The sequence below is a fragment of the Drosophila obscura genome, unplaced genomic scaffold, assembly GCF_018151105.1.
Source record: "Drosophila obscura isolate BZ-5 IFL unplaced genomic scaffold, ASM1815110v1 contig_150, whole genome shotgun sequence".
Lineage (NCBI taxonomy): Eukaryota > Metazoa > Arthropoda > Insecta > Diptera > Drosophilidae > Drosophila > Drosophila obscura.
The window spans coordinates 12,796,823-12,821,555 of record NW_024542736.1 but is presented as its reverse complement, the minus strand read 5'-3'; the positions used below and the strand labels follow the sequence as shown (position 1 = coordinate 12,821,555).

At 45.7% G+C, this 24,733-nt stretch overlaps 2 protein-coding genes across 2 annotated transcripts; one reads left to right on the top strand and one right to left on the bottom strand.

Moving 5' to 3' along the window:
- Positions 1-1,143: 1,143 nt before the first annotated feature.
- Positions 1,144-4,324, bottom strand: LOC111066527. Its single transcript, XM_022355229.2, has 4 exons — positions 2,998-4,324; positions 2,302-2,444; positions 1,765-1,903; positions 1,144-1,710 (listed from the first exon to the last, which is right to left on the bottom strand). The coding sequence occupies exons 1-4, from the start codon at positions 3,237-3,239 to the stop codon at positions 1,479-1,481; spliced, it is 756 nt and encodes a 251-aa protein (XP_022210921.2). The 5' UTR covers positions 3,240-4,324; the 3' UTR covers positions 1,144-1,478.
- A 1,403-nt stretch (positions 4,325-5,727) lies between these two features.
- Positions 5,728-7,270, top strand: LOC111066526 (serine protease HTRA2, mitochondrial). Its single transcript, XM_022355228.2, has 2 exons — positions 5,728-6,911; positions 6,968-7,270. Exons 1-2 carry the CDS (start codon positions 5,806-5,808, stop codon positions 7,131-7,133), a joined length of 1,272 nt encoding a protein of 423 aa, XP_022210920.2. The 5' UTR covers positions 5,728-5,805; the 3' UTR covers positions 7,134-7,270.
- Positions 7,271-24,733: the final 17,463 nt, after the last annotated feature.

Genomic DNA, 24,733 nt, shown 5'->3' with positions numbered 1-24,733 from the left:
CTATAACTGTAGATGAGTAAGCTCTCATTAACTGAATGTTGTGTCTCTTAGCACTCAAAATAACAATCAGCATAACATTGTTCATAAGCCAGCAGCAGACCGAAGAGGTCTGAGGTGCATGAATTAATTTCATCGATTAATTGTGGGAATCCATATGTTCAAAGCTTATCTATGAACATGCATACCAGATGCAAACATATATAATACGCGGATGTAATAAATCAAATAAATATAAATCTATATAATAATACATATATTTATGTACGATTATGTTTAACTTTTTGCATAAATAAATGTTTATAAAAAATCCGTGTGTCATCAATTGTATTTTTAATGAAAATATTTTCCTAAATAGTTATACTTGAGGGGGGGTACAAATAAATATGTTACGCAAAACTGATTGAGTGCATAAGCTTGTCAGTCAAACCATCATTGAGGGGTTGGAAATTCACGAAAATGGAAATTTATCACGGATTTAAGATGCTGCAAAATGACACAAAATAATTAATGCACACCTGATGTCCCCAAGTCGCATGTTGACATTGACAGATCTGTTGTCAGTACATACATACATACATGAATTTTTCACTTCATATTCGTGTGGCCTGCAGAATAATAAAATACCCAGTAGATCCAAAACAAAAGGGCTGCAGGCTCTGCTAGTCCGCAGGTTGCATGACGCAACATTTGGATAAGGGATTTATTGGGGCTTTTCTTTTAGGCATTATGGAGGAAAATACGGATGCTTCCGCCACTGAATTAAAATGTATTCCAATTTATTTCAGACATTCTGAAAATAGACAGAAAGGTCGCCCACCCCCATGAGCTACTCTTAAAGCGATGAAATTTATATTTCTATGCAACAGCTGCTTCTGGGAGCCGGAGGACATATTAAAAACTGGAAAAACAATAGAAATATTTGAAGTATTTGGCTCGGGATCAAGTATTTAATAGAAGTCTGCTCTATACTTAAATAATAAATAAAATAAAAATAAATCTACTTTTGTGCCTCCTTTATTTTGAATTTTATTTTATCTCCACTGAACAGCTATGCATGCTGGAGCACCTGTGCAAGGCCAGTTCAATAAAGAAAGGAATGCTTTAAAACCCCAAAAAAGAAAAACAAGCAAGCGTAGGTGAACATCATGAAGAATAATTTTATTTGAAATATACATTCAATGTAGCTTAACAGACTAGAGATAAACCAGTGTCGCTTTCCGACCCCGTGACCCACCCAAACATATCAACGAACCCCAAAAAACACCACAGAGGGACATCCAGAGAGAGAGAGAGAGAGACGGAGGTTGGTGGACTAGAAATGCTTGGCATTTTCATTTGGACAAATCAAGAGAAAAATAAATAAAAAAAACACTCAAGCTCAAACCAGCACACACACAAAACACCCACACCCACTGACCCATAAACCCATTACCCACAAGCCCACACACTCGTTCATTCATGCATTGGGAAGCTTTGATTTACGGCAGGAGTCGCACCACAAACAGAATCAGGATCAGGCTGAGCTGGTTGCCCAGCCAGTGGCTGGCCAGCCGCGTGGCTTGTCCGCAGATATTCTCGAGAATGGCGCAGTTCCTGAAGTGCTTTTCATCTGACAACATTTTGGCCGTTTCGCGGGCAAAGGCCGCTGAATGCTGGTAGCACTTGTGTCTCGCGCTGTTGTAGATGCAGTTCTCGTAGGCAAAGCGGGCACTGAAAGACGCACATATCGAATGCAATTTGCCAAAACCAGCCACACACACTTACCAACAGAACTCCATGAATTTGACGCTGGCATTTCGCGTCGCATCGTGCACCTCGTCACTGAGGATGCTCTCGAATTCGGATGTGCAGCTGACCCAGTCAAGTTGGATGTAGGCGAAGCAGTCCTTGTGCCTCAGGTAATCTGCAATGCCAACCAACAGAGAGTAGAGTGTGGCGGAGCCACCAACCATCAAATGAATAAATCATGTTGCTGGCCACTCAAAGTCCTGTCAAGTCGAAGGGTCCTTTGTTTGAACTTTGGCCGGGACTTAGCTGGATAATCTTACGCTTGTGTGCCTGATTGTATCTCAGTGTTGGCTATGCCTGGTGCTTGTAAAGCTCTGACATACCTCAGTTGTATCTGTGTGCCCTGGGCTTGCCTGGCTGTGCGGAGTGTGTGTGTGTTTTTTGCGTGTGAATGCTGTGGTATGCCTTTCTGTGTGTTTCGGTTTGAATATATGTCAAAGTGTGGCCTTTGGCCAAGTTTGTGCTGCACAAATTGATTTAATGCCATGGCAACTGTCACCGCATGTCGCTTACCTCGCTGAAAATCCTCATCGCCGCAGAATTTATAGAAAAATCGACGGGCACCCTCCACATTGATCTTAAAGGTTTCCAGCTTTCGGTCGTTTAGGCAGCGCTTCGAGTAGGCATCAAAGCATCGCATGCCCCGGTTGAAAATGCTGCAAAAAACATTCGGATAATTGAGTTAACTCTGCGTGTTTAATGGACGGCCCTCCCCAAGGAGTGCACTCGAGTGCACACAAAAGTAAGTCCCAAAAGTGTTTGACTCGTTGCAAGCCACAGTTCATAGATGCCTCGACATAGGATCATTTAGGATCCCATATTTTCTAATTGGAATTTAGGAATTCTTTCTGCTGGAAAATTTTGTCCTTCGCTTTAATCATCCAATAAATGAATTTGTATCTAGAACAATTCCGTCGAAGTTTGCCATGCAAACAAGTATCTCAAGCGGACAAAAATACGGAAAGTATGCAGCACCAATCAATCCACAATTTGGGAAATTCGGAACCGTCGATTTTAGCCGAAGTTTTAATAGTTTTTTTTCTTCTAATTTTTAACTTGGGTTAATCTTGAGTGGGACATAAATAATGCCTGAATGTATGCACACTTCCCCCTCTCGGAGTATCGCTTCCTGGGAGTGCATCTCACTCATACATAATTTACATGAACTTCTTGGGGGTAGCTGGTGTGCTGGGATGCTGACTTGCTTACTTGCACTTTGTCGTGATGTCGCTCTTGCTAATGATGATTTTGGTGCTCTGCAGGAACTCCATTAGATGCGGCGGCAAATCCTTGAAGCAATCATCCACCATTCGTTGCGTGCTGCCGCAGTCCTCCCTGCGAACGGCCGCTTGCAGGTTGGTCTCATTTTGGCCAAGTCCGCGAACCGCAGTATCCAAGAGCATGATGGAAAAACCAATCATAATGAGCATACAAGTGTTATTTACGCACATCTTTCTCGGACACTTGTTGCCAGGTTTCGGTAAGGAATAACAGGCTTGATGTGGGTCGGTCTCTGGGCTGCCGGGATAGTCAATCGAATGAAGTCTAGCAGCGAACTGTACCGGCCAGAAGCGTGCAGCATCCTTAAAAGGACTTCAATCTAATGTTAACTGAATGTTAGGTGCAGGCGCATGCGCATCGACGGACCCATAGCCAGCACGTGTTTCCTCGTTTGTTTACATTACGAAGGCAGGCGAGGAGTTCCTTTCCTCAATGCCAGACAGATAGGTAACGGCTCTTAGCAACGGAATCTCCATAAATTAAATATCTCTCTCTCTTTCTCTCTCTGTGGCATACACTAGTCGCCCATTTGGCCAAAGTTTCCAGTCAAATTCAACTGCTTGATTGTCCTTGTTCTTGTCTGCAGCTATCCTAATTGCATAGCAGAGAGCAGGCTTGTCCAGCTGCGCTGGTGTCATGTTAATTAAATCACCTTTATTGCCAGTTGTGTTCTACGTCCCACCATGCTCGTGTGACTTTTGTACATTTTTTTTTTACAATTTCCTTTGTTTGGGCTATTTTCTGATAAAAGTCATGTCCTAACCCTGACCCTGGTGTTGCTGGTTCTCTCTTTGCTTCTGTGCTGCCAATATGCATGCATACTCGTATTCCAAATGCATTAGACCAGAATCGTTATGTTTCTTCATTCGTTATGTTCATGGCTGCAGTTGGCCCTTTTTGGGAAAGTTTCGTAAAGGATAATTTAATCAAACAACCCTTAACCGAGACAAATATATTTGTTTTATTCCAAAAAGGATATATCATTTTATTCTATAAATCTGACATTCGTCATATTCCTCTAAAAGCCAGTCAACTAAAAATTTCCCTTTGAAAATGCGTATTTAGGCCATAATTTCAAAATTGCCGCACCCAACCGATAACCGCATATGTGCAACTCTACAGCTATCGAACGTTTTTGATTTTGGTATTTTGTTGCTGCAGCCCTGGCGAGTGACCGTTTATGGTATATTATTTCGGGATATTTTGAAGTATATTTCGGTATATTTCTGAGGGACAGACTGATAACTCCGCGGTCACACTGTTGCTAAATCGTACTGTCAAACGATTGATAGTTGATAGCTTTGAATGTTTTGAAAAAAACAATCGATACTATCATGATAGTATCGGGCAAAAAAATTATTAATTATTAATTTTTTTTTTTGTTATTTACTGGTTACTGGTTCTTGGTTTCTGAGGTTTCTGAGTTCACTCGAAAAAACAAATCAAGTGAAATATTTATTTTTCCAAATATTAAGACATTATTTCAAATTGACCGCCAAACTCAATTTAGCGCACCAAAAATACTGACATTTTTCGTTCTCAATTCGTGGAGAGTTTGCAAAATTTGCTCTCAATTCGTGGAGAGTGCTCTCTTTTCAGTGGAGAATAGAGTGTTTTTGTGGAGACTTTCCCCTCATTTTCGTGGTGTGGCAGCATGTTGCTGAAATTTTTCCCATACAAAATCAAATGTATCTTACGGGAACGCGTATGGAATGACGCAACAATGAATCTTTATTTCAGCAACATGGGGAAATGAATTAGCAGCATTGTTCTGCAACCTTGGATCGGAATGAGCAACAATATGCATACCTTGGGAAAATGGATATTATGGACTTGAGGTATTGTTTGTAATTTCAGGCTCCAATTAATGCAGAAACTACTCAGTCTCTGTTTTCAAGATAATAACGAAATTTGGCAGCTCACGGGTTCCAATAATAGGTATCAGAACCGGGATAAATGTATTTATAAAACACAAAACATATACATTAAGAGGTAAAAAACATGTCAATCTAGGATAAAATCATAAATAATGTTTCACTGGAGCTTGGAACAAAACTTTTCACACCCATTGAAAGAAATAAGGTATACAAAAGTACATACGCATAGAAGATACTTGGTTGACCAGCAACACTGACGTAACATTTAGTCAACATTTAAGTTTTATGCTTTGGCCGGTTTTGTTTGAACCTTAATATGTAAACAATCCAATGAAAAAGAGTTCTAAAAACTAACCAATCCTGAAGAAAATTTATGTATCTATCGGATAAAATTATTTGTTTACGGCTGAGAGGGCCAACTATCTAGTAATATTAAACTGAATATCAAAATTGTCGAATTTCATATCACAAAATATCACGGTATGGCAGCCCTCAGCAACTACGAATTGCACGAGTCTGGCAGCGCCACAAAACGACGACAAATTCGTTTTATGCTGGTTTTGTTTGAAACTTAATATGTAAAAAATCCAATAAAAAGGACTTCTGAAAACTTTACAAATTTGTCTTCGTATTTTATAGCAGCCAATCCAAACATATCAAAAGCGCAACGACTGTAGCTCGATAATATCATGATAGTCGCAAAACCGTCGATAGTAGAGACTAGCAGTAAAATATCGATACTATCGATAGTGCCCTCGATGGTTTGACACCTCTATTGCTCAATCATACTGTCAGCTGTTTTTTGAAAGAATTGAATAACAAAAAATTTCAAAACAGATAGATGATAGAACAGAAATAAATGGCGCTGCGAAGTATCAACAATCTGGAAATGTTCTTGAGGCGATGCACGGCACCCACGTTACACCGCTGCTGTGTGGCCAGCAGCAGAACAGCGCACACAGCTAGCAGCTGCAGCAGCAGCAAAGGCAGCGGCGACGACAATAACAAAGACGAGAAAAAATCCGGACAGAGGAAGTTCGGTTGGCGCAGTGTTCTGCGGTTCTGTGTGCCCTTCTCGCTGGGTGCCTTGGCCAGTGCTATGCTGATACAGTCGGACGACCTCACGCCAACGATCTCAGCCCGTTCGCTGAGCGGACGACGAAAGGAATTCAACTTCATTGCTGACGTGGTGGCCGGCTGTGGGGACTCCGTGGTGTACATCGAGATTAAGGACACGCGCCACTTTGACTACTTCAGTGGCCAGCCCATAACGGCGTCCAACGGATCGGGGTTCGTGATCGAGCAGAACGGCCTCATTCTGACCAATGCCCATGTGGTGATCAACAAGCCGCACACGATGGTGCAGGTGCGGCTGTCGGACGGACGCACCTTTCCCGCCACCATCGAGGACGTGGACCAGACCTCCGACCTGGCCACGCTGCGCATTCAGGTCAGCGGCCTGTCCGTGATGAGGCTCGGCAAGAGCAGCACCCTGCGGTCCGGCGAGTGGGTTGTGGCCTTGGGCAGCCCCCTGGCGCTGAGCAACACGGTTACCGCCGGCGTCATCAGTGCCACGCAGCGCGCCTCCCAGGAGCTGGGGCTGCGCAATCGCGACATCAACTACCTGCAGACGGACGCGGCCATTACGTTTGGCAACTCGGGAGGGCCGCTGGTGAATCTGGATGGCGAGGCCATTGGCGTCAACTCCATGAAGGTGACCGCTGGCATCAGCTTTGCCATACCCATCGACTATGTGAAGGTGTTCCTCGAGCGGGCCGCGGAGCGTCGCAAGAAGGGCTCCGCCTACAAAACGGGCTATCCTGTCAAGCGGTACATGGGCATCACCATGCTGACCCTCACTCCGGACATACTGTTCGAGCTGAAGTCCCGCAGCCAGAACATGCCCAGCAATCTCATGCACGGCGTGCTGGTCTGGAAGGTCATTGTCGGCTCACCGGCTCACAGGTGGGTCCATCCCAATCAAGCTTACGAATATCACTAATCTGTTGTCTGTTTCGTAGTGGCGGTCTGCAGCCAGGCGACATTGTCACTCACATTAACAAGAAGGAGATCAAGAACTCATCGGACGTTTACGATGCCCTGGCCGAAGGACGAAAAGATCTGGAAATTGTCATACTGAGAGGTGTGAAGCAAATGCACGTGAAAATCACACCAGAAGATCCCTAGAAGAGGATTATGCTGTGCTTCCAAGCCTTCCTAGCCTCCACTTACCAACCCACTGCTATTATTAGTTTTAGTTTAAATTTGACTTGATTGTGCTTAAGTGATTTGCCATATATACATATATGTACGAACCAAACTGAGCCTGAGTGTGTGTGTGTGTGTGTTGGCTGCGCCATCCTGGGAAAAAGGTTTGCTGTCTACGCATACCAGCCAGGCCCCCCCATATAGAGTCGCTTGACTATATTTGATTTTTCGGCTAACGAGTAAGGAAATTTGCATAGATCGAGCTCGTTATCATTGGCCATTTTGAATGGCAACACGACCATAAGTTAATCTACGCATCGTATGGCATAAATGTACATATCTCTGGTCCGTGAACATCATCGATTTCTCTTTCATGAGGAGTCCGCGCGCGGCTGAACGCCTGAACGTCTGAATCGCTGTGCGTGTCTCTGTTCCGACTCTCTGTCTTTCCAACAACGACAAAAATGTATTTACGCTAATTGAAATATCTCGCGTTGCGATCAATCGATGCCATATTTTTTATAGGCCAAACCTCGGACGGACAGCAATGCAACGGAACGACACGGAACTGCAGCGGCAGCGGCAGTGGCAGTGGCAGTGGCAGCGGTAGAGCCGACAACAGTCAACAGAGTCAACATCAGCCACGAAAACGTCGAAAATCGAAATGCAAATTTCAATAAATTTATGCAACTGTATTCCCAGCGCTTCGCCTGACCTGGCCTCAGTCTTTTTGATACCCTTGAACTGGATATTGTGACTACTGTGCAATGTTTGCAATGTAAATGGAAGGCCCCCAATATGCCCATAAAGTGTACAAATATAAGAACTTTACTTGAATAGCAAGGAATCCATAGAGGAAACCATTTTTTTATTTGCAGGAAAATGCTCCCAAGATCGCGGATAGGAATGATATTTTCCAAAAATCATTCTTTGCATCAAAATCGACTTTACTATATTTGATGCATATAGCTGTCATAGCTACACGGCTTTTGTTAGTGTATGTTAAGCTTCGGTCGCCGTGTTAACCTTTCCTTCCTGACTTTTTTTTTGTGGGTGACATGGCAGACGTTGCCAAGATGCCGACACTGATGTAGTTGCTGTTGCTGCTGCTGCTGTTGCTGTCGTTGCGTGAAAAGTGAAATTCTTCTGATTATTAATTTTATTTTCGCTTTTGGCGATGCTACGCTTTTTCAGCTTTTGCATATAAATTCATATATTGAATTCGGCTGGCCCATTCCCCATTGCCAATACCATTGTTGGAGTGGTTTATGCGACAGCGGCCTTTATGACATTGTTGGCACTAAGTTACCTTTATTGCTTATAAGCCGCACGCATAAATGCGCGGCTTAAAGTTCATAAATTTGCCAATATTCGGCCGCGCCGGGGTTAAGCAAACGGACCTTTTTATATACTCGCACTCTCGTACACTCGTCTGTAAAGAGACTTTTAACTTTATTTGCTGGCGCCCCACGCTTTTTGCACTTTCTTTCTGGCCATTTACAGGCATCCATTTCGCGTCGCCTCCATCCTCCATCCTCTATCCGCCTCGTTTCGTTGGCTTGTCCGCTGTCCGTGGTCGGGGTGTCTGTCTGTCGCTGTCTGTTGTCTGCTCACCTCTACGACAACTAATTGAAATATTTAAAATGCATAAAAGTATCGCATTTAAACTTTGCAATTAGTTTGTGGTGATCGCTGCCGCTGCTGCTGCCGCAGTTGTTTTTCTTTTTATTTCTTTTAGTTGTTGTTGCTAATGCAAAGGCTTTATGTGCTTGTTGTTGTTGTTGTGGCGCGCTTAAATTACAAACCTGTGAGAAATTTTGTTGCTTTTTTTTGTTGGTTTGTTTTTTATGTGCCACAGTTGATGCATACCCTCTAGGCATTTTCTATAAATGAAAAGCTTTAGATATCATTGCAAATAAAATGATCAGCAATTAAAAGAATGATCTGTGCAATACCGACAGCAGAAAAGGCATAGGATTGCTGAACCTATAGAATCGGAATTTATAAATGATGTGCAAGATTTATTTACTTTTGTACGCTTCATTTCCATTTAACACTCAATACTCTCGTTAGAGTAGCTAAACAATTGCTTAGGTTGGGTTTTATTTTATTATTCGCAAATATAAGTTTAAATTAAGATCCCACAGAGCTACCTTTGCGGTGAGCAGCACGATTCCGCTTGCTGCCTGCTGCTGCCTGTGCCGCCTGCCTGCAGTTTTGTGGCTAAGACCGATCATGTTCACACGCTCCGGCCATAAAGCAAGAGCTGGCTGTGGCCCAAACGGTGAGTGTTGATGTGAGTTTTGTCTGTGAACGGATTTGGCTCGATTTACACTTTCATAAAAGGCATCAATTAACGATGAGCTGTGGGGTGGATTTGGGTTTCGCACATCTCCATCAATTGTCCATCAATTGATGAGGGTCACCCGGAAAGCGATGAGGATTGATTGAGGCTTTCGATTGAGTTATTAAACGTGCTGTTAATTGCAGCACTTGGGCACAAAACGGCCAAGAGGCGTTTGTCGCGTTAACCCAGAAATGTCAGACATTGGATTTTGCACGTGTAATTATGGCTGTTGCTAGTTGCTAGTGCCTGTTGCCTGTCTGATGGTGACCCCATCACGTCGCTGGTACCCTGGCACCTACAACAACTTTCTCGTCCGCTGTTCCCATGAACTGCTCACATTTAAACATATCGGCAGGCAGGCGGCAAGGTGGCTAGGCGGCAGGCGCATTGGAAAACTGCATAGAGCATAGAGCAAGAGTTGCAACCCAACAACAACAACAACAACAACAACAGCATGCTAAACATTAAGGTTCATGACACACAACTGTAAAATGTTTCAGCCTCAAAAACTTTTACCGCCGATAATAAATGGCTGCGACTTTGCGCCCCCAAAAGTTCAAGACATCATTCGGTTCGGGGAATTCCCGCATGTGAAAAGTTCTCCTCTAAAAAGACGGACAGCATGGACATGGGCAACATGGGCCCACTCCATGGACAGGAAGTCGCAGTCGGAGTCGCAGTCGGATGGCTTAGATGAAAACGAAGCCAAGAGCATGAGCTTGCTCAGCTATTGGCCCGATGGCCAATGCCACGGGCCATAAATCATTTTAATATGCCAAAAGTTACATAATAATTCTGCCAGCATCATCATCATCATCGTCGTCGTCATCGTCATGATAATTGACAACTGAGCAGAGGCTTCAGGTACAGCATTAATCAAGAAATCAAAGAAAACTCTTGCAGTAGAAGTCGAGTCGAGTCGAGTCGATCCAATGTCGAGTCGATGGTGCACAGAAATGAAGTAATCGTTGGGTCAAAAAATGTCCAAATTGAAATGTGTTTTAATGTGCCGGTTTTATGTGGCGCACCAAATTGTTTCTACTGGTTAATGGACACGATCTGGGACTGGTGCTGGGACTGGTGCTGGGACTGGGACTCGTACTGTGCATTTGGGGCCTTGGGACCCCGCCTCGATTGCACTAAATCAACAGATTCATAAAAGAAAAAAAACAAAAAAACACGAAAAATTATGATGATTACGCGGAAATGTGTGGCCACTGGCCACTGGGCAAAAATGGGCTTTATGAAATTGCACAAGTGTTGGAAATTGCTGAATTATTGCATGGCTCTGGCATTGTATGTTTGTGGCCTGTCCTGCCCTGGCCTGGCCTGGCCTGGCACCCAGGTCGCCGCAGGGCCGCTGTGCACTTTTCATTTAACATTTTCGTTTTGGAAAATGTGTCCAACCAGAGTCGAAGTTGTGTCTGGCGCACGGACTGGCAGGGGGAGAGGGGGTGCAGCCAGTGGCCAGTGGACAGGCTTAGTGGGTCAGTTTACACATCTGGCTTTTGGCTTCGTTTTTGTAGTGTTGGTCAAATATTTGCGGGGCAGCGTAAAAAGTCATCATCATTAATAATCATGATGGAAAATTTCACCTGCCTGGAAAAGCGTTTTGCGTGCAGTGCCGCCGCCTTACCCGCTGCCTGTACTGGTGGACGGCTGCTGATGTTTTCTTTATTTAGGCAAATCCATCAATTACTTACGTTCGTTGTATAAGTCATTTGTTTGCCGCTCCCCCCTCGGCAGCATGGAAAACGACGCTCTCGAGCGTAACGAAAACTAGCTTCTAATCTAGCTCAGCAATCTAGCAGAGCCGCCGCTGATCAACTGGCAACTTTTCAATCTGTAGCCTCCCCCCCTCGCGGTTGATTGATTCGTCAGTGCTCGGCCCGTGACAATCCCACAAAGCCCAAGATTTATCTCCTCCAAATTCAATGTTTAAATGTCTGCTGACCATTTTCAGACAAATTATGCATAAAAATGAGACTCAATGAAATGATGTCATCCGTCTAATGTCTGATGACAGTCATTCAGTCGGTCGGTCAGTCAATGATGTGTGTTTTGGTTGCACTGGGCTAAGCGATAGCCGTTTCTAAAAGTTTCTACTGGATTACCGGAGAGCTCTCATCTCTCATGGCATGGCGTAGAAATCGGGCCACCTGAATCATTTAATTGTGGCGATTTTTCCACAAAATTGAAACATCTTCCGGCATGAGAGAGCCAAGACAAACGATGTGTGCCCCGAAATTAGTTTTTCGCATGCTGCTGACTGGCCTCGAGGCCTCGAGGCGTGAAAAGATTTTCGCATGCAAGGTGCGGCACACCGTCGACATCAGCAGCAGCGGCGGCAACATCAGCAGCAGCGGCAGCAGTAGCAGTGGCAGTGGCAGCAGCAGTAGCTGTGGCAACATTTGTGCCACTGGCAGCGCAGCAAGTGTTGCTCTAATTTATAAAATGTTTTTGCTACCAACACTCAATGAGTTGAATAATAAGTGAGAGTGATCGACTGGGGCATACCCAGGAATGCAGAAGAATTGAGGGATTGCTGGATAGCTGCTGGCAGAGCTCGAGAATGCTGCTAGCTCTGGGGTATGGGAGGGAGTTATTTCTGTTCAAATTGCAATTGAAGTTGCTGCTGCTCCTTTGGCTCTGGCTCTTACAAGTCCGGCTTGAAATTAGGTTAAAATATTCGCAATCTGAAGACATCCATTACGGAGCACTTTGCTAAATGCTGGGTATGTCCCCCACAAATTAATTGCCTTGCGGTTCTCACACACACACACACACACACACACGAATTGTGGGGCCCGCCAAGGCCTGGCAGAAATTTCACTTCTGTAGAAATTCCGCAGCTCAACGATCGCAGAGCCTGAGGCTTTTCTTTCACACTTTTTCTCGGATCTGCTGCCGCTGTTGCCGCTGCTGCTGTTGATGTTGCTGCTGCCGCTGTCACTTGCCTTAGTTGCCGTCTGTGGCTGATGGTGGCTGCCTGGTTTTTGCTGGTTGCTGCTGCTGCTGCCACTGTGTTGGCTCTTCCTCAACTGCTTTTGTTTATTACGCATGACATGCAGCATTCGCCCACCCATCATAAGTGCCGTCACATGTTTTAATGGAATGCCAGGGGGGGCTCTAAAACTTTATATTTCTACTTCATTAATTGAAATTACAAAACAACACAACTCGTTAATATACATACGTAGTATTTGTGTGTAACTGCCAGTGTCTTTGTTGTGTGCAATAATAAATTATTTTTACTATTTTTACTATTTGCCGCCAAAAGATGTTACAGCGCTGTCGATGCGGCAAGTGGAGCGAAAGACTTTCTCTCTCCGTTTCGAATACCGAACACCGAACACGGAAGGTAAGTTTATGACCTCCGCAGGCCGTTGCTGTCTCGCCTGGTAGTTCCAATTTTATGTTCTATTGATGCCATAAACCACACAAATGGCCGGACAGCCGTCAATAGGGCCATCCATATTGCATGCCTGGTGACCACGACAATGGGGTCCATCCATCGCTCCCATCGATCCCATCGATCCATCGAGGTATCGAGTTCGTTGCCAAAGTCTTTTGTTTTGGTGTCTTTTATGGGTGTGAGAAATTGTTTTTGGTGTCTGCGTGGGCAACGTCTCTCATTAGGCCCAGCGAACCACTTTCGTCGTGTGATTGGCTGTCCATCAATCAATTGCCAATTGCTAATGCAAATTGAATGCTGTTTTCATAAACAACATCCAAATACACGCGAAATGTCATTAATTTCATCTGAAGCCGCAGACCAGAGCAGAGGCCTCACTGTACGCGTACGAATACGAGTACGAGTATTGCTGTGCGCCAATCAAGTCGAACATTTGTCTCATCGCTTAAACATTTCAATTTCACTCGCAGTTCGAAGCTGTTGCTGAAGCTGTTGCTGGTATCTCTCGAATGGCACCAACCAAAGAGCGGAGTTTCTTTTATTTATGGCTACTAAATTACGTATCCGTGCTGCAGTCCCGGTCCCGGTCCCGGTCCCCAGCCTTTGATTAATGATCTCGCCTGGCGCATACTGCCTGGCCAGGCACTCGGGAGGGGATAGTGGAGAACTAGACCCACTAACGACACAAATGTACCGCTATCGCACAGCACAGTAGTGCAACATGGAAGTGGTTGTCCGGCCACACGCTAATCAGGTTAATTGTCTTTCAATTTCGTTTGACTAACTGCCGGGGGAAGTCTTTCTAATATGCCCGCCAATTTATGGCTGCCCTGAAAATAAGACAGGAGTCAACGTTGACTGCGCAAAAGGGTAACAAGGCAAAGGAAATCATGGGTTAGGTTAGGTTAGGTTAGGTTAGGTTAGGGAACGGGAACGGGAAAGGAAAGAAAAGTTCAGCTGGTCGGTTGCAGGTCCGTGTTCATGAATTATGGCAGCTTGAACGGCCACAACATTAACGAGCTGTTCATATTTCAGTCGTTTATCTCCAGCGCTCACTTGGCGAAAATCCTTAAAGAAAAATGCACATATTTAACTAATGATGGCCACTTAACACAAACTCCGCGACAAATCAACACAGCACACAAAAAACAACAACACACAAAAACTTTCCCAGACAAGCTGTCTGCTGCCGTACCCATCCCCGTACCGTGCTGCTGGCGTGCCGTGGCGTGGGTGCCCCAACAACAAAATAATATTGTACAAGTATAAAAATATATAAACATAAAAATTATTAAATGCCTTGCCGATTATGCGCAGTCAGAGTTGCGGGTTGCCCCGTTGCCCCGTTGACTGCTGCCACTCTTGGCCACTCTTTGGCGGAGTTGTTGCAACAGTTGGAGATGGGGCTCGGAGTTTGGAGTTGGCTTGTTTGTTGTGCTTGCTGATGATGTTGCCCCCCCAGCTGCTGATGCTGCTGCTGCCTGATGACAACAACAATAATATTGTTAATGATAATGCTTATGAGTTTTCCTTGTAACTGCAACAGCAGCGACAGCAGCAGCAGCAGCAGGACCCACAGCTGAAGGCGGCGCAGTGCTTGCCGAGTGATAAACGTTGTTCATGTGCAATTAGTGAGATGTGTTTCAAAGCGGAATCAGCAACAATGTTTCATGAATGTCCAAAAAATAAAAGAAAAACCTCAATGACAACGAACACGAGTTGAAAATGTTTTTGTGTTTTGTAGGCTCTTTTGCAGGGCATTTAAATTTTAGAGAGCTCTTGCCCAGAGAAAGGGAAGGATCCACCTTCCAGCTAGCAAATGTTCGTTCAATAACTAGTTCATCAAATACGAGTATCTGGTACATAGAATACAAGTCTCCCTCCATATAATATATATCTATGTAGAGCTGCCTGCGAAGTTGGCCTGGCTGGTTCCCCACCCGTTTGTGGTTGGTTGGTCTGAACGAAAAGCAAAACTTTCCATCAGATGACAAAGCCAACAAACGTATTGACAGCTGCACATCAAAATTGTTGTACATATGAGTGCATAATCTACATATGAATTACGAGGCAGCACTCTCCCCAAGTCGTCGCGGCACCGCAATCCAATTCAGCTCAAGCTACAGCTACAGCTACAGCTCCAGCTCCAGCTTCAGTTTTGTAGTACACGGCTCTCGGAGCTTGTTCAGTGAATCATGGCAAACATTTCGCGGAAATCGCAAACAACAACAGCAACAGAAACAACAGCAACATGAGTAACAAACGGCAAAGAAAAAGATTGTGTATTGAGTACTTTCCAAATGCCTGGATACATTTCATTTCATTTCATTGGATTTCATTTCATTGGCCGTCTCAGCTGGCTGGTTAGTCAGCATTTTGCATGATCTGAGCCGAGAGTTATTCACAACTAAGTAGAACATCGGCTGGATGGATGTTGATATTTTATTTAGTTCATCGCGGTTTCTTTTTTGGCCAGCACGTGCTGACTGGGGTCTAATGAAGACACATTGCTGGCTATTCAAATGGCAAATTGAAATGCCAAATGCTTTGGTCCCCCCCGCCTGCTCGCCAATGCCTGGCAACTTGTGTGGCTCTGGCTCTGGCCGTGGCCTGGCCAGCGATTGCAATCAGCTGGCACCGTTTGTCTTCATCAGTTGCAAAAATAAGTTAATTGCTCGGCCAAGACAAAGTTGTAACTGCGAAAAAGCGGAGAGTTTTAGTCGCTCCAGCCACTCCAGTGCCAGGGACCACCACACCACTCGCCCGCCCTGACAAGGTCAATAACCTTCTTTGCGCCTTGATTAAGACATTTTATGGTGCCGCTCGACTGGGCATTCGGAGTAGAGCGGCAGGGAACTGGTGGTAATGGGCGGATGGGAGAATGGGGAATGGGCAATGGGGAATGCGAATGCCAATGAGTGGCTGGCTGGCTGTGTGCTTTCTTTTGTGGGGCGGTCGGGACTTTGAAATGTCGAACAAATGTTTTAAACTGCATGAATTGGCATTATTCGTTATGTGTTTCTTCGATTGTTTGTTGCCGTTGTGCTTCTTTCTGCGCTCTCTGCGCCAAAACTCTGGCTGGGCTGGACCCGTCTCCCTGCTGGGCTGTTCAGAATTTGGCCAGGCCACGAGTGTGCCTGCCTGCCAACAAATTGAAATTAACTTACATAAAAATTGCTCCAACGTTCCTTTTTTTTTTTTTTTTGGGCCACTTTGCCTGCAAATGATGGCGAATTATGTTGTTCGGTGGGACTGCAATTAAGCTGCAAACACGCGGAAACAATTTGGCTGTGGGTGCCCAAAAACCTGGCCAAAAACTCAGCGACAACAGCCGCCAAAGCCAATGACTTTTTCGGCCATAACAATACGTAGATACAGCAACAAGTACGCGCAATTTCGACGCATTGCGCAACATAATTGAAATGGAAATGAAAATGGAATTGAACAGCAACAACGGAAACAACAGCAACAACAGCAACAGGGCACAACAATTTGCAACAAATCGACATTTAAATGTGCATTAGCGTGGCTGTGACTGTGCCTGTGGATGTGACTGTGGCTGTGACTGTGGCTGTGCCATTCTGACTGCAGGCGGCCCTGTCAGAGACTGCCAGACTCTGCTTTGGGCCTGGCCCAAAAAAAAAGTGAGAGTCATGTAGACACACTTGAGACCTAGGCTAAGCACTTTCGCAGACAGCCATGCCCACCACAGCCCGCCGCCTGCTAACAACATGGCCGAGACCCAGGCACAGTCCTCCTCCCCCCCCCCAGTCGGAGTAACCAGAACCAGACGCAGACGCAGACACAGGCACAGGCCGAACCCTTTTCATGACTTAATCTTATCAGACAAGCACTGGCATTAAAAATGCACTTCAAGGTTCTGGCAATGATTATGGTTTGTGTGCCCCTGCCCCCGCCTCCCCCCCCGTTGTCCGTTGCCCGTTGCCCGTTGCTCATTTCGTTAAATGGTTTTTTGCCAGGGCGCATAATTCATGGTTACAGGATTACAGGATGAAAGAAGCGACGAGCACTGAGCCCCAGCCATTGTGGAAAATCAGCAACGCTTGTTTGTCCAGCTGATCGGGGACCAGAGACCCGAGACCAGAGACTCTAGGCCCTACCTACCTACCTACCACAAATTAAGTCGTTGTGCGTGGACAGCGTCAGAAGGCATCAAGGTCGCCCCGTGTACAAGTACTAACTACACACACAGCCCATGGCCCCCGGTAAACGGCCTTCTGCCTTGACCTAAGCCAACTGCCCAGAGCCCAAGCTACTCCAACTTGGACTCCACTTCTCCACATTAACTTTTCATTTCCAGGCAGCAGCGCGCTGCCCACGCGGTGGGGCCACATTAATGCCCAAGTTTATGGCAGCTGCGACTGCGTTTCTCTTTGCCCGTCATCCAAAATAGAAAAGCCCAAACACAACACATGCCCGGCTACTGTGCGGTGTCGCTGTCTGGCCTGGCCTTAAGCTGACTTCGTTCTGATGCGAACAAATGCGATTTGTGCCATAAACTTTTGTATTAGTGGGGCTGGTCGGGTGGGGAGCGGCATTTGGACAGGCCTTATTGTTTGTACAGATTTTTGCTTTTACTCGAACCAACAACAAGTCAATTGGCTAGCAGGCAGGCTCTAGCTCTGGCTCTGACTGGGGGCAGCATTTGCCAAAATCTTGCACAAATCACATAAATCGCCGCTCAAAATCCCTCACCATATTTGGCTTAAATGCCAAACTCACGGCTAATGCTCATAAGTTTCGCCGAGATTGCTCTGTGTGTGTGTCGATTGACAGGCATGAGAATACTTGCGGTCGACAACAAATCCATCTACCACTGCCTCTCCACCTCTCCACCTCTCGTTACACCCTGCTCTCCCAATCAATCCCAATCGGCTGTGAGCGGCGGCGTTGGCAATCATTAGCGACATGTGGTTTCTATAATTTTTCGTAATTACATAAATTGGTAAACGATGATGAGAAGTTCTGGAAACGATCCGCAATCCGCAATTCGCATTTAGCATTTGGCGGCTCGATTGCTTGTCAAAGTTTTGCAATGATAATTGCTTGGTACTTGGAAATCTGTTAAATATTTATGCCAGTGAATGGGAAAAGGCATAGATGAGTCAGCAGATGCAGCAGCTACTGATGAAATGCTCGTAACCAGTGGCAAGCCAACTACTCATCTGATCCCCAAACCCAATCCAGAGATTTCTGGCCAAGTGGGTAATAAATTCGATTTAAGCGAAGCTCATTCGTAGCTGCGCACAACTTAATGAAAGTGAAGCTGGCTGGCCAGCAATTTATTAACATATTACCAACAATTGTTGCAATTTGATTTGCTTTATGGCCGCAACGTGCCCGCGATGCGCCGCCAGCGATAAGCAGCCGCTGTCTCTGCCCTCCCCGCCCCCCTTGCTGTTGCAGATGCAGCAGATCCAGGCAGCAGATGGAGATGCAGATGCAGATGGATGGCGTGGCATGAGCCTGGTTTCCTTGGTTGGGGCAGCTTCTGCCCACGATCCAAAAACAGAAAGAAAAGAAAAAAAAAACAAGAAATTTTCGCGTTAACTCGCCCTGTGTGTGTCTTGTACTGTTTGTGGCTGCGGCCTGAGAAGCAATGTGCAAAAAAGGTTACACAATTCATTTCATTTGGTGCAAGACATAAATCAAGCCAACAACAAGCGGCAAGGGGCAAACCGGACTGGCCCTGGACCGGCACTGGACCCGCACTGGACCGGAGCAGTGGATGAATCTTCCTTCCTGCTGCTAGCTGGGAGGTCGCGCCGAGCCTACCCTGCCCATCAGACTTGTGATATATGATTTTGTTAATTTAGTTCATTGAAATAAGCAGCCACAGACGCACACACAAATCTCGCGGGGGCAACTGTTGCATGCAGCGGTATGCAAAACGAGTTCGTTGCCTAAGTCTTCTGTTTTTCTGTCTTTTGACCGTTGCGTGCCGTGCAACAGAACTTTTTCGGTGCTTGCGTAATCGAACTTGAAACGAAATCAAAATAAATGCGGTTAATTGAACGCCTGTCGCCGTCTCCCATCTCCCATGTCGTCCCCTGTTCGCTGACAGACAGATTCGGGGCGCTCTCAACCTCTCAAGGTTGCAGTGAAAGTGTTTTTACTTTTGTTTGCCCACTGTCCACCGTCCGTCCGCTGGTTGTTTTATGACCTTTTGTTGTTGTTGCTGTTGTTGTTGATGGGTCTGTTGATGCAGCATTTCGCAGGCTTCCAGCGGCACTCGACGTACTCATTCCAGGCTGACGAATTACATGCTATAAAAGTGGCCAGCGGCGGCGTCATCGTCATTGCCATCATCAGCATTCGCAGTTGCAGAAACGGCAAATAAAACAGCAGAGACTGTGGGGATGGGGTGGGGACTTTGCTCAAGGCCGAAGCTTTGCATACACTTGCAGACAGATTGTTCTGAGGGTAATAATTGCTGAATGGAAAGAGCAAATGGTTCTTTAAGAATTAACTAACAGAATTCGCAGGGAAAGGAACCAGTAGAGAGTGCAAAAAAAGTCCCACTACCCTCAGAAAGGGTATATATATGTATGTATGCATGTGGATATGTGCGATGCCAATTAATGGGCGTGAAAGTTTATTATCGTTTTGCTGCAGCCTGTGACTGAGACTGAGCCTGCGCCGGAGCCTTTGCTCTGGCTACCCGGCTTTTCCTGCCTCTACCGAATGTTATCTCATCCACAGACAATGAACACTCGTCGGGTGGAGCGGGTGAAGCGGTTGAAGGGGGGGCGGGAGGTATATCCATCGATATGCAGCGGCAAAATTTATCATTTTATTTGCGTTGTGTGGCAGCTGCGATAAACAACGAAATGTGCTGAAAAATTGCCACATTTTAATTATTTAAAGCGAGGCGCAACATTGTTGCCACAGGCCTGCCGCTGCTCTCCGCTCCTCTACTCTCCTGTCCACTCCTGTCCTGGCCGGGCAACTTTCAACGTTTGTGCGTTGCACAATGGCTGTGCAAAATGCATCATCCACACTTCTTTTTTTGTTGTTTTCTTTTTTGGAGTTTCTGCGGCAGTCCCCACCACTCTATGGCCAATTATAAGTTCATTTACCTGACGGCATGCAAAACAAAAAGCGGTGGGGAAGAAATGTGTGCAGGCATGTGAAAAACAGCGCCACCGCATGATTATCAGATTTTTAACACTTTCCATTTGGTTTTGCTAGCGCTGTTTTGTATACCCTAGCAGGGGACAGGGGCTGATGAGTATGATGATTGTCTCAGTTCGGAACGATGTTCAGATCCAACTCTGACTGCTAAATGCTAATTTCTATAGCTATCATCTGGCTCTGCCAGGGTATCTAAACTGTCGTAGCCATTTTTGGCTTAGTTTTTTTTATTATTTTTTATTTCTATTACATTACTGCTGCTGCCTGTCGCTCACTGCCTGCCGTGTGGCTGTAGCTGTCTCTGCTGCCGTTGCATTTGATTTGATTAAAAACCGCAGCCACACAGCCACAGCCACTATCTGCCTCACTTTGTCGCTTGCTTGGGATGTTAACATCCAACACTTTGTTGCCGTCCGGTCAGGCAGTGCGCCTCAGAGCGGGCACGGGACCGGGCACTGGGACTCCACTCGGTTGTAAGCTGCCTGTTCCCGGCCATGTAATCAGCGGCATTATGTGACATGTGCAAGTATCTTTCGAGGTCAGCTCTAGGCCAATATTAATGGTCTTGACTGGCTTAATTAGCATTTTAGTATTGAATATCCATTTATGTGTGGGGCTCATCCCGTTTAATGGCTTTCATTAATATTAAATAAAATTTCATTAAAATTATCAGAAAATTGCTTTATACATACAATACATACAATACGACAACATATCACAAAAATAATCTCAGGCCTTGTATTTTTTTAAATCCAAATTGCGGCCGCTGCCCGCCCGCCAGCCAGCCAGCCAAGTCGTGAGTCAGTCGGCAATTTATTTTCGCCGAATTAAATGCAAATTGACAGTTCCAATTGCATTCTAAAAAATACAAAAATAAAAGAGTATATACGTAAAAAATATACAGCAAAATCGAATATCCCCCCAAATCGAAATCCAAATGCAAATCGTGTTTCGTTGTTGTTTTGCAATTAATCAATTAGGCGCAGTCTCGGCTTTGGATCCCAGCTTTAGATGCCAGCTACAGCTCCAGCTCCAGCAGCAGTCCCGTCAGTGTCAGTGTGTCAGGCATTGACGAGCGATGGCAGCGACGGCGTTGGATTGTCACCTCGAGGGAATTGCTGCAAGAACCTCGGCCAGGGCACGGGTACGGGCATGGCACTCCCAGCTCGGATCAGACCTGGGCCTGGGACTGGGACTAAACCTGGGTCTGGGGCCCCTTGTATGCAAATTTAGCTCTGGTTTTACCCTGGCAGCGGGTACTTTGATATCCCACAAAGGTTTGCACTGCAGGGCAGTTGTCGAATTTTAAAGAAAATTATTCTCATAGCTGGAAGAGTTTTTAATTCCTTTTTTTTTGGCTCAATCTTTCTTGTAGCACAAATCAGTACAAGCAAAAATTGAATTGATGGCAAATAATTCTCAGATTATTGATTTGAGGCTGCAGAGTATCTTTGGCTTTGCCGCTCGAAAAAGTTCCTTCTCTCCTGTTGGTTTTTTTTGAGCAATTGCCCCGCTGTTCTTGAGATATGACGCCGCATGCATAATGAGGCTGGGTGGCTGATATTCAAATGAGACTCTTTTTTGCGAGGCTTTGTTTTATTGCCTTTAAATTGCATTTAGCGTCAAATGTCTCGCGCGGCAAACGTAAATAAGCGCACAACAAAATGCGGGTATATGCGTATATTTTTATTGTTTTTGTTTTGTTTTTTTTTTGCATTTGCAGTATGAATAAATCTTCAAACGAGCAATCAGTCAGCGGCCGCGTTGACGGGAACGCTGCCAAAAGGTGTGACTCAGAGTCGCGAGAGAATACCCAGACTACCCATCATCATCATCATCATCTGTCTAGAGCAGAGCTCTAAAAATAACTGCCTGGGGGTGGGGTGGAGGTGTATATTTAGACCCCGAGCCAAATTCAAATGGACAATTTGGGGCATGTTTATTTCGATTTCATTTGATAGATAATATAATTTGTTTTGATTTTGATTGCCGGGCAGCGTGAGAGCTCCAAGTGCGATTGCTATCTTTAGTGTGACCTTCCCAGATGTTTGCCAAGATTGGGGATCGTCTGTACGGCCCACAGCCAGCCGCGATTGCAATTGCAATTGCAATTGCCAGATGCAGGCCAGGCCAGGGGATTACTCAACTATTGTGGCACTACTCGTCGTGTGCTTCGCACTCCTTTGCCAGAAGTAAAAGTTGGCAATATTTGCTTTTCCCATGGCATAATCATAAAACGAATCCGAATACGAATACGAATACCCCAGAGATGATTATAATTTATGCAAACATTCAATAAAGCCGCAAAATATGTGTGCATGGGGATATGAAGGAGCTGGAATTATGGTTCATTTGAGCAGCGGGCGCGTTAATTGGATTACAAAGTGTACGCCTTCCCCCAGCCTCCCGCCCGCTTGTGGAAAGTGGAAAGCTACGTGCACGAGATACGGGCAGAGAGATAGCTGATACTGAGACACATGCAGATACCAAGCAGATACAATGTAACAGAGATACAGATACGCTGCAGAGTTGCACATTAGCTGCAGTTGCCGCAGTTGCCGCAGTTGCTGCCACTGCCACTGCTGTTGCTGCTGCTGCCACTGCCACAGAGTGTTGAATCATGCAATTCAAATAGACACGAACGAAAAACGAGAAATCATCATTAATATATCAACAGACCGTGTATCTTGCAGATACATACGCGGCGCACAGACACACACAGATACAAAGATACAAACTGCACGCGCGTGCAGCTGAAAGGCGTATGAATGACTTTGATGATTGGGAAAGTGTTTTGTGAATGCGTTTTGCTTGCATTATGCACCCGCCAACCCGCCAACCCGCCAATCCGCCAACCCGCCGACACTCCCGCTGCCTGCCACATGCCACATGCTAATTGCAGCATTTTCGCACTTTGGCAGCTTTTTTCGTTGTTGCTTTTGTTGCTGCCGCTGCTGCTGCCACTTACACAGTGAGTCATAATCCGCTGAGCTGCCATCGCTTTGTAATTTATTGAATTAATGATTTAATTAATAATTTTTGCCCCGACCTTGCCACCGCCAGCGCCAGCATCGGCAAAACGGCCCCATCTGTAACTGTTGTTTGTTCGCCCTGCGCCTGCGTTTTGTATCTTTCAATCTTATGATTGCTCGGCCGGCCAACCCTTTCGCTCGCTTAAATTCATTAATTTCGTTTTTTTTAATGGTTTTTAAAGGGCCCCCTAAAAGGTATGTGGTATAGGTGAAATTTGATACACGAAAAGTGTACGCCGCAGTTGTTGAAAAAGTGCACAGCATGTTGTGCCGATCCCGGGCAAAGGGGGCTGGGGATAAAGTGCCCCCAAAAGTTACTCAAGAATGTTGATTAAACGGCTGTATATATTGAGTTACACTGATAAGTCGCCACGCCACGGCACGGCACGGCAGATATGTCAGTGGGAATGTCTTTCGGCAGGAATCCATCGATAAAGGAGATCAGCTTTCGCAGAGGGGGGACATGCATCGATACCCAGTTCCTACTCTTTGCGCCAGCTCTTAGAACTCGCTCAGTTCTCAGTCAAATACTTCATAAGTATATGAGGATATGCCAGGCTCTTGGTCTCAGTCTCTTATGATTTATGAACGATCCGTGGTAGCCCACTCTGCCAGTAGCCAGTCTGCCAGTCTGCCAGTCTGCCAGCCTGCTCCCTGCATTGGCAATCATCGCTGGGGTAAAAACCAATTTATTTTATGCTGGCCCACAGTTCAAGACCCCGGCCAGACTTTCGGCTTAATAAATATGTATGTATTTTTGCTTATTATTATTACTTTTTTTTTATTTTTTTTGAGCTTTCCTCTGGGAGAGCTGCATGCAGCAACATAATTAAAAACGCTGCCCTGGCTGCCACCCGAAAAATTAACCTGGCAGCACTGAGGCAGCAGCAGCAGCAGCACTGAGGCAGCAACAGCAGCAGCACATTATTCCACCCATAAATGACGTGCGGCTGTTGCATTATTTGCCTTTCTTTTGGCCAACAGCAGCAGCCGGGGCAATGTCGTTAATATTATTTGGCTTGATAAACTTCTGCCACAAGACAATCGAAATTACTCAATCACGTCGAGGAGTTCGGAGCTGTAGCTGGAGCTGGAGCTGAGACTGGGATTGGGTATGGGGCGTGCGTCAAATGCTGCCCAGAAAACTGTCAATGCCGCGCCTTGCCACAGGCTGCTCCCGTCGTATCCCAGAGCACAGCTTTAGTTGGAGCACGGGACAGGACAGGAGTCGAGACTGTCTTGTAATTGATGTCAATTGTGGTTGTGTCTGTTGGTGGTGTTGGTGGTGCACCCACCTCGCAATTCGCTGCGGTTCGTTAAATGCCAAATATAATTTAATAGGAAGTGAAAACAAGCAAAGGGTACAAATTACATTGCCCCGAAAGTAGTATAATGATTGATTTGTATCGGCTATGAACGAGCCACAAAATGTTGCCATTAAACATGTGTCTATGTCGGAGATTGCTGATCCATCAGGCGGCATGGAGATTGCTGCCACATCGGCAACGGGGCAGGCATCGGGGGCAGGCAGCGACGCAGTACGTACACAGTGACGGAGGCAGATGTAGAGATTGCTGGCTGCCAATTTTCTGCGCCCAATTTCGTAAGCGTTTGGATTTGGTTACTTTTT

Coding starts and splice junctions, on each gene's coding strand:
- LOC111066527 (XM_022355229.2), bottom strand. CDS start 3,239: ATGTGCGTAAATAACACTTGTATGCTCATTATGATTGGTTTTTCCATC. Junction 2,445..2,997: donor GACATCACGACAAAGTGCAA/GTAAGCAAGTCA, acceptor TGTTTTTTGCAG/CATTTTCAACCGGGGCATGC. Junction 1,904..2,301: donor CGATGAGGATTTTCAGCGAG/GTAAGCGACATG, acceptor TTGGCATTGCAG/ATTACCTGAGGCACAAGGAC.
- LOC111066526 (XM_022355228.2), top strand. CDS start 5,806: ATGGCGCTGCGAAGTATCAACAATCTGGAAATGTTCTTGAGGCGATGC. Junction 6,912..6,967: donor GTCGGCTCACCGGCTCACAG/GTGGGTCCATCC, acceptor TCTGTTTCGTAG/TGGCGGTCTGCAGCCAGGCG.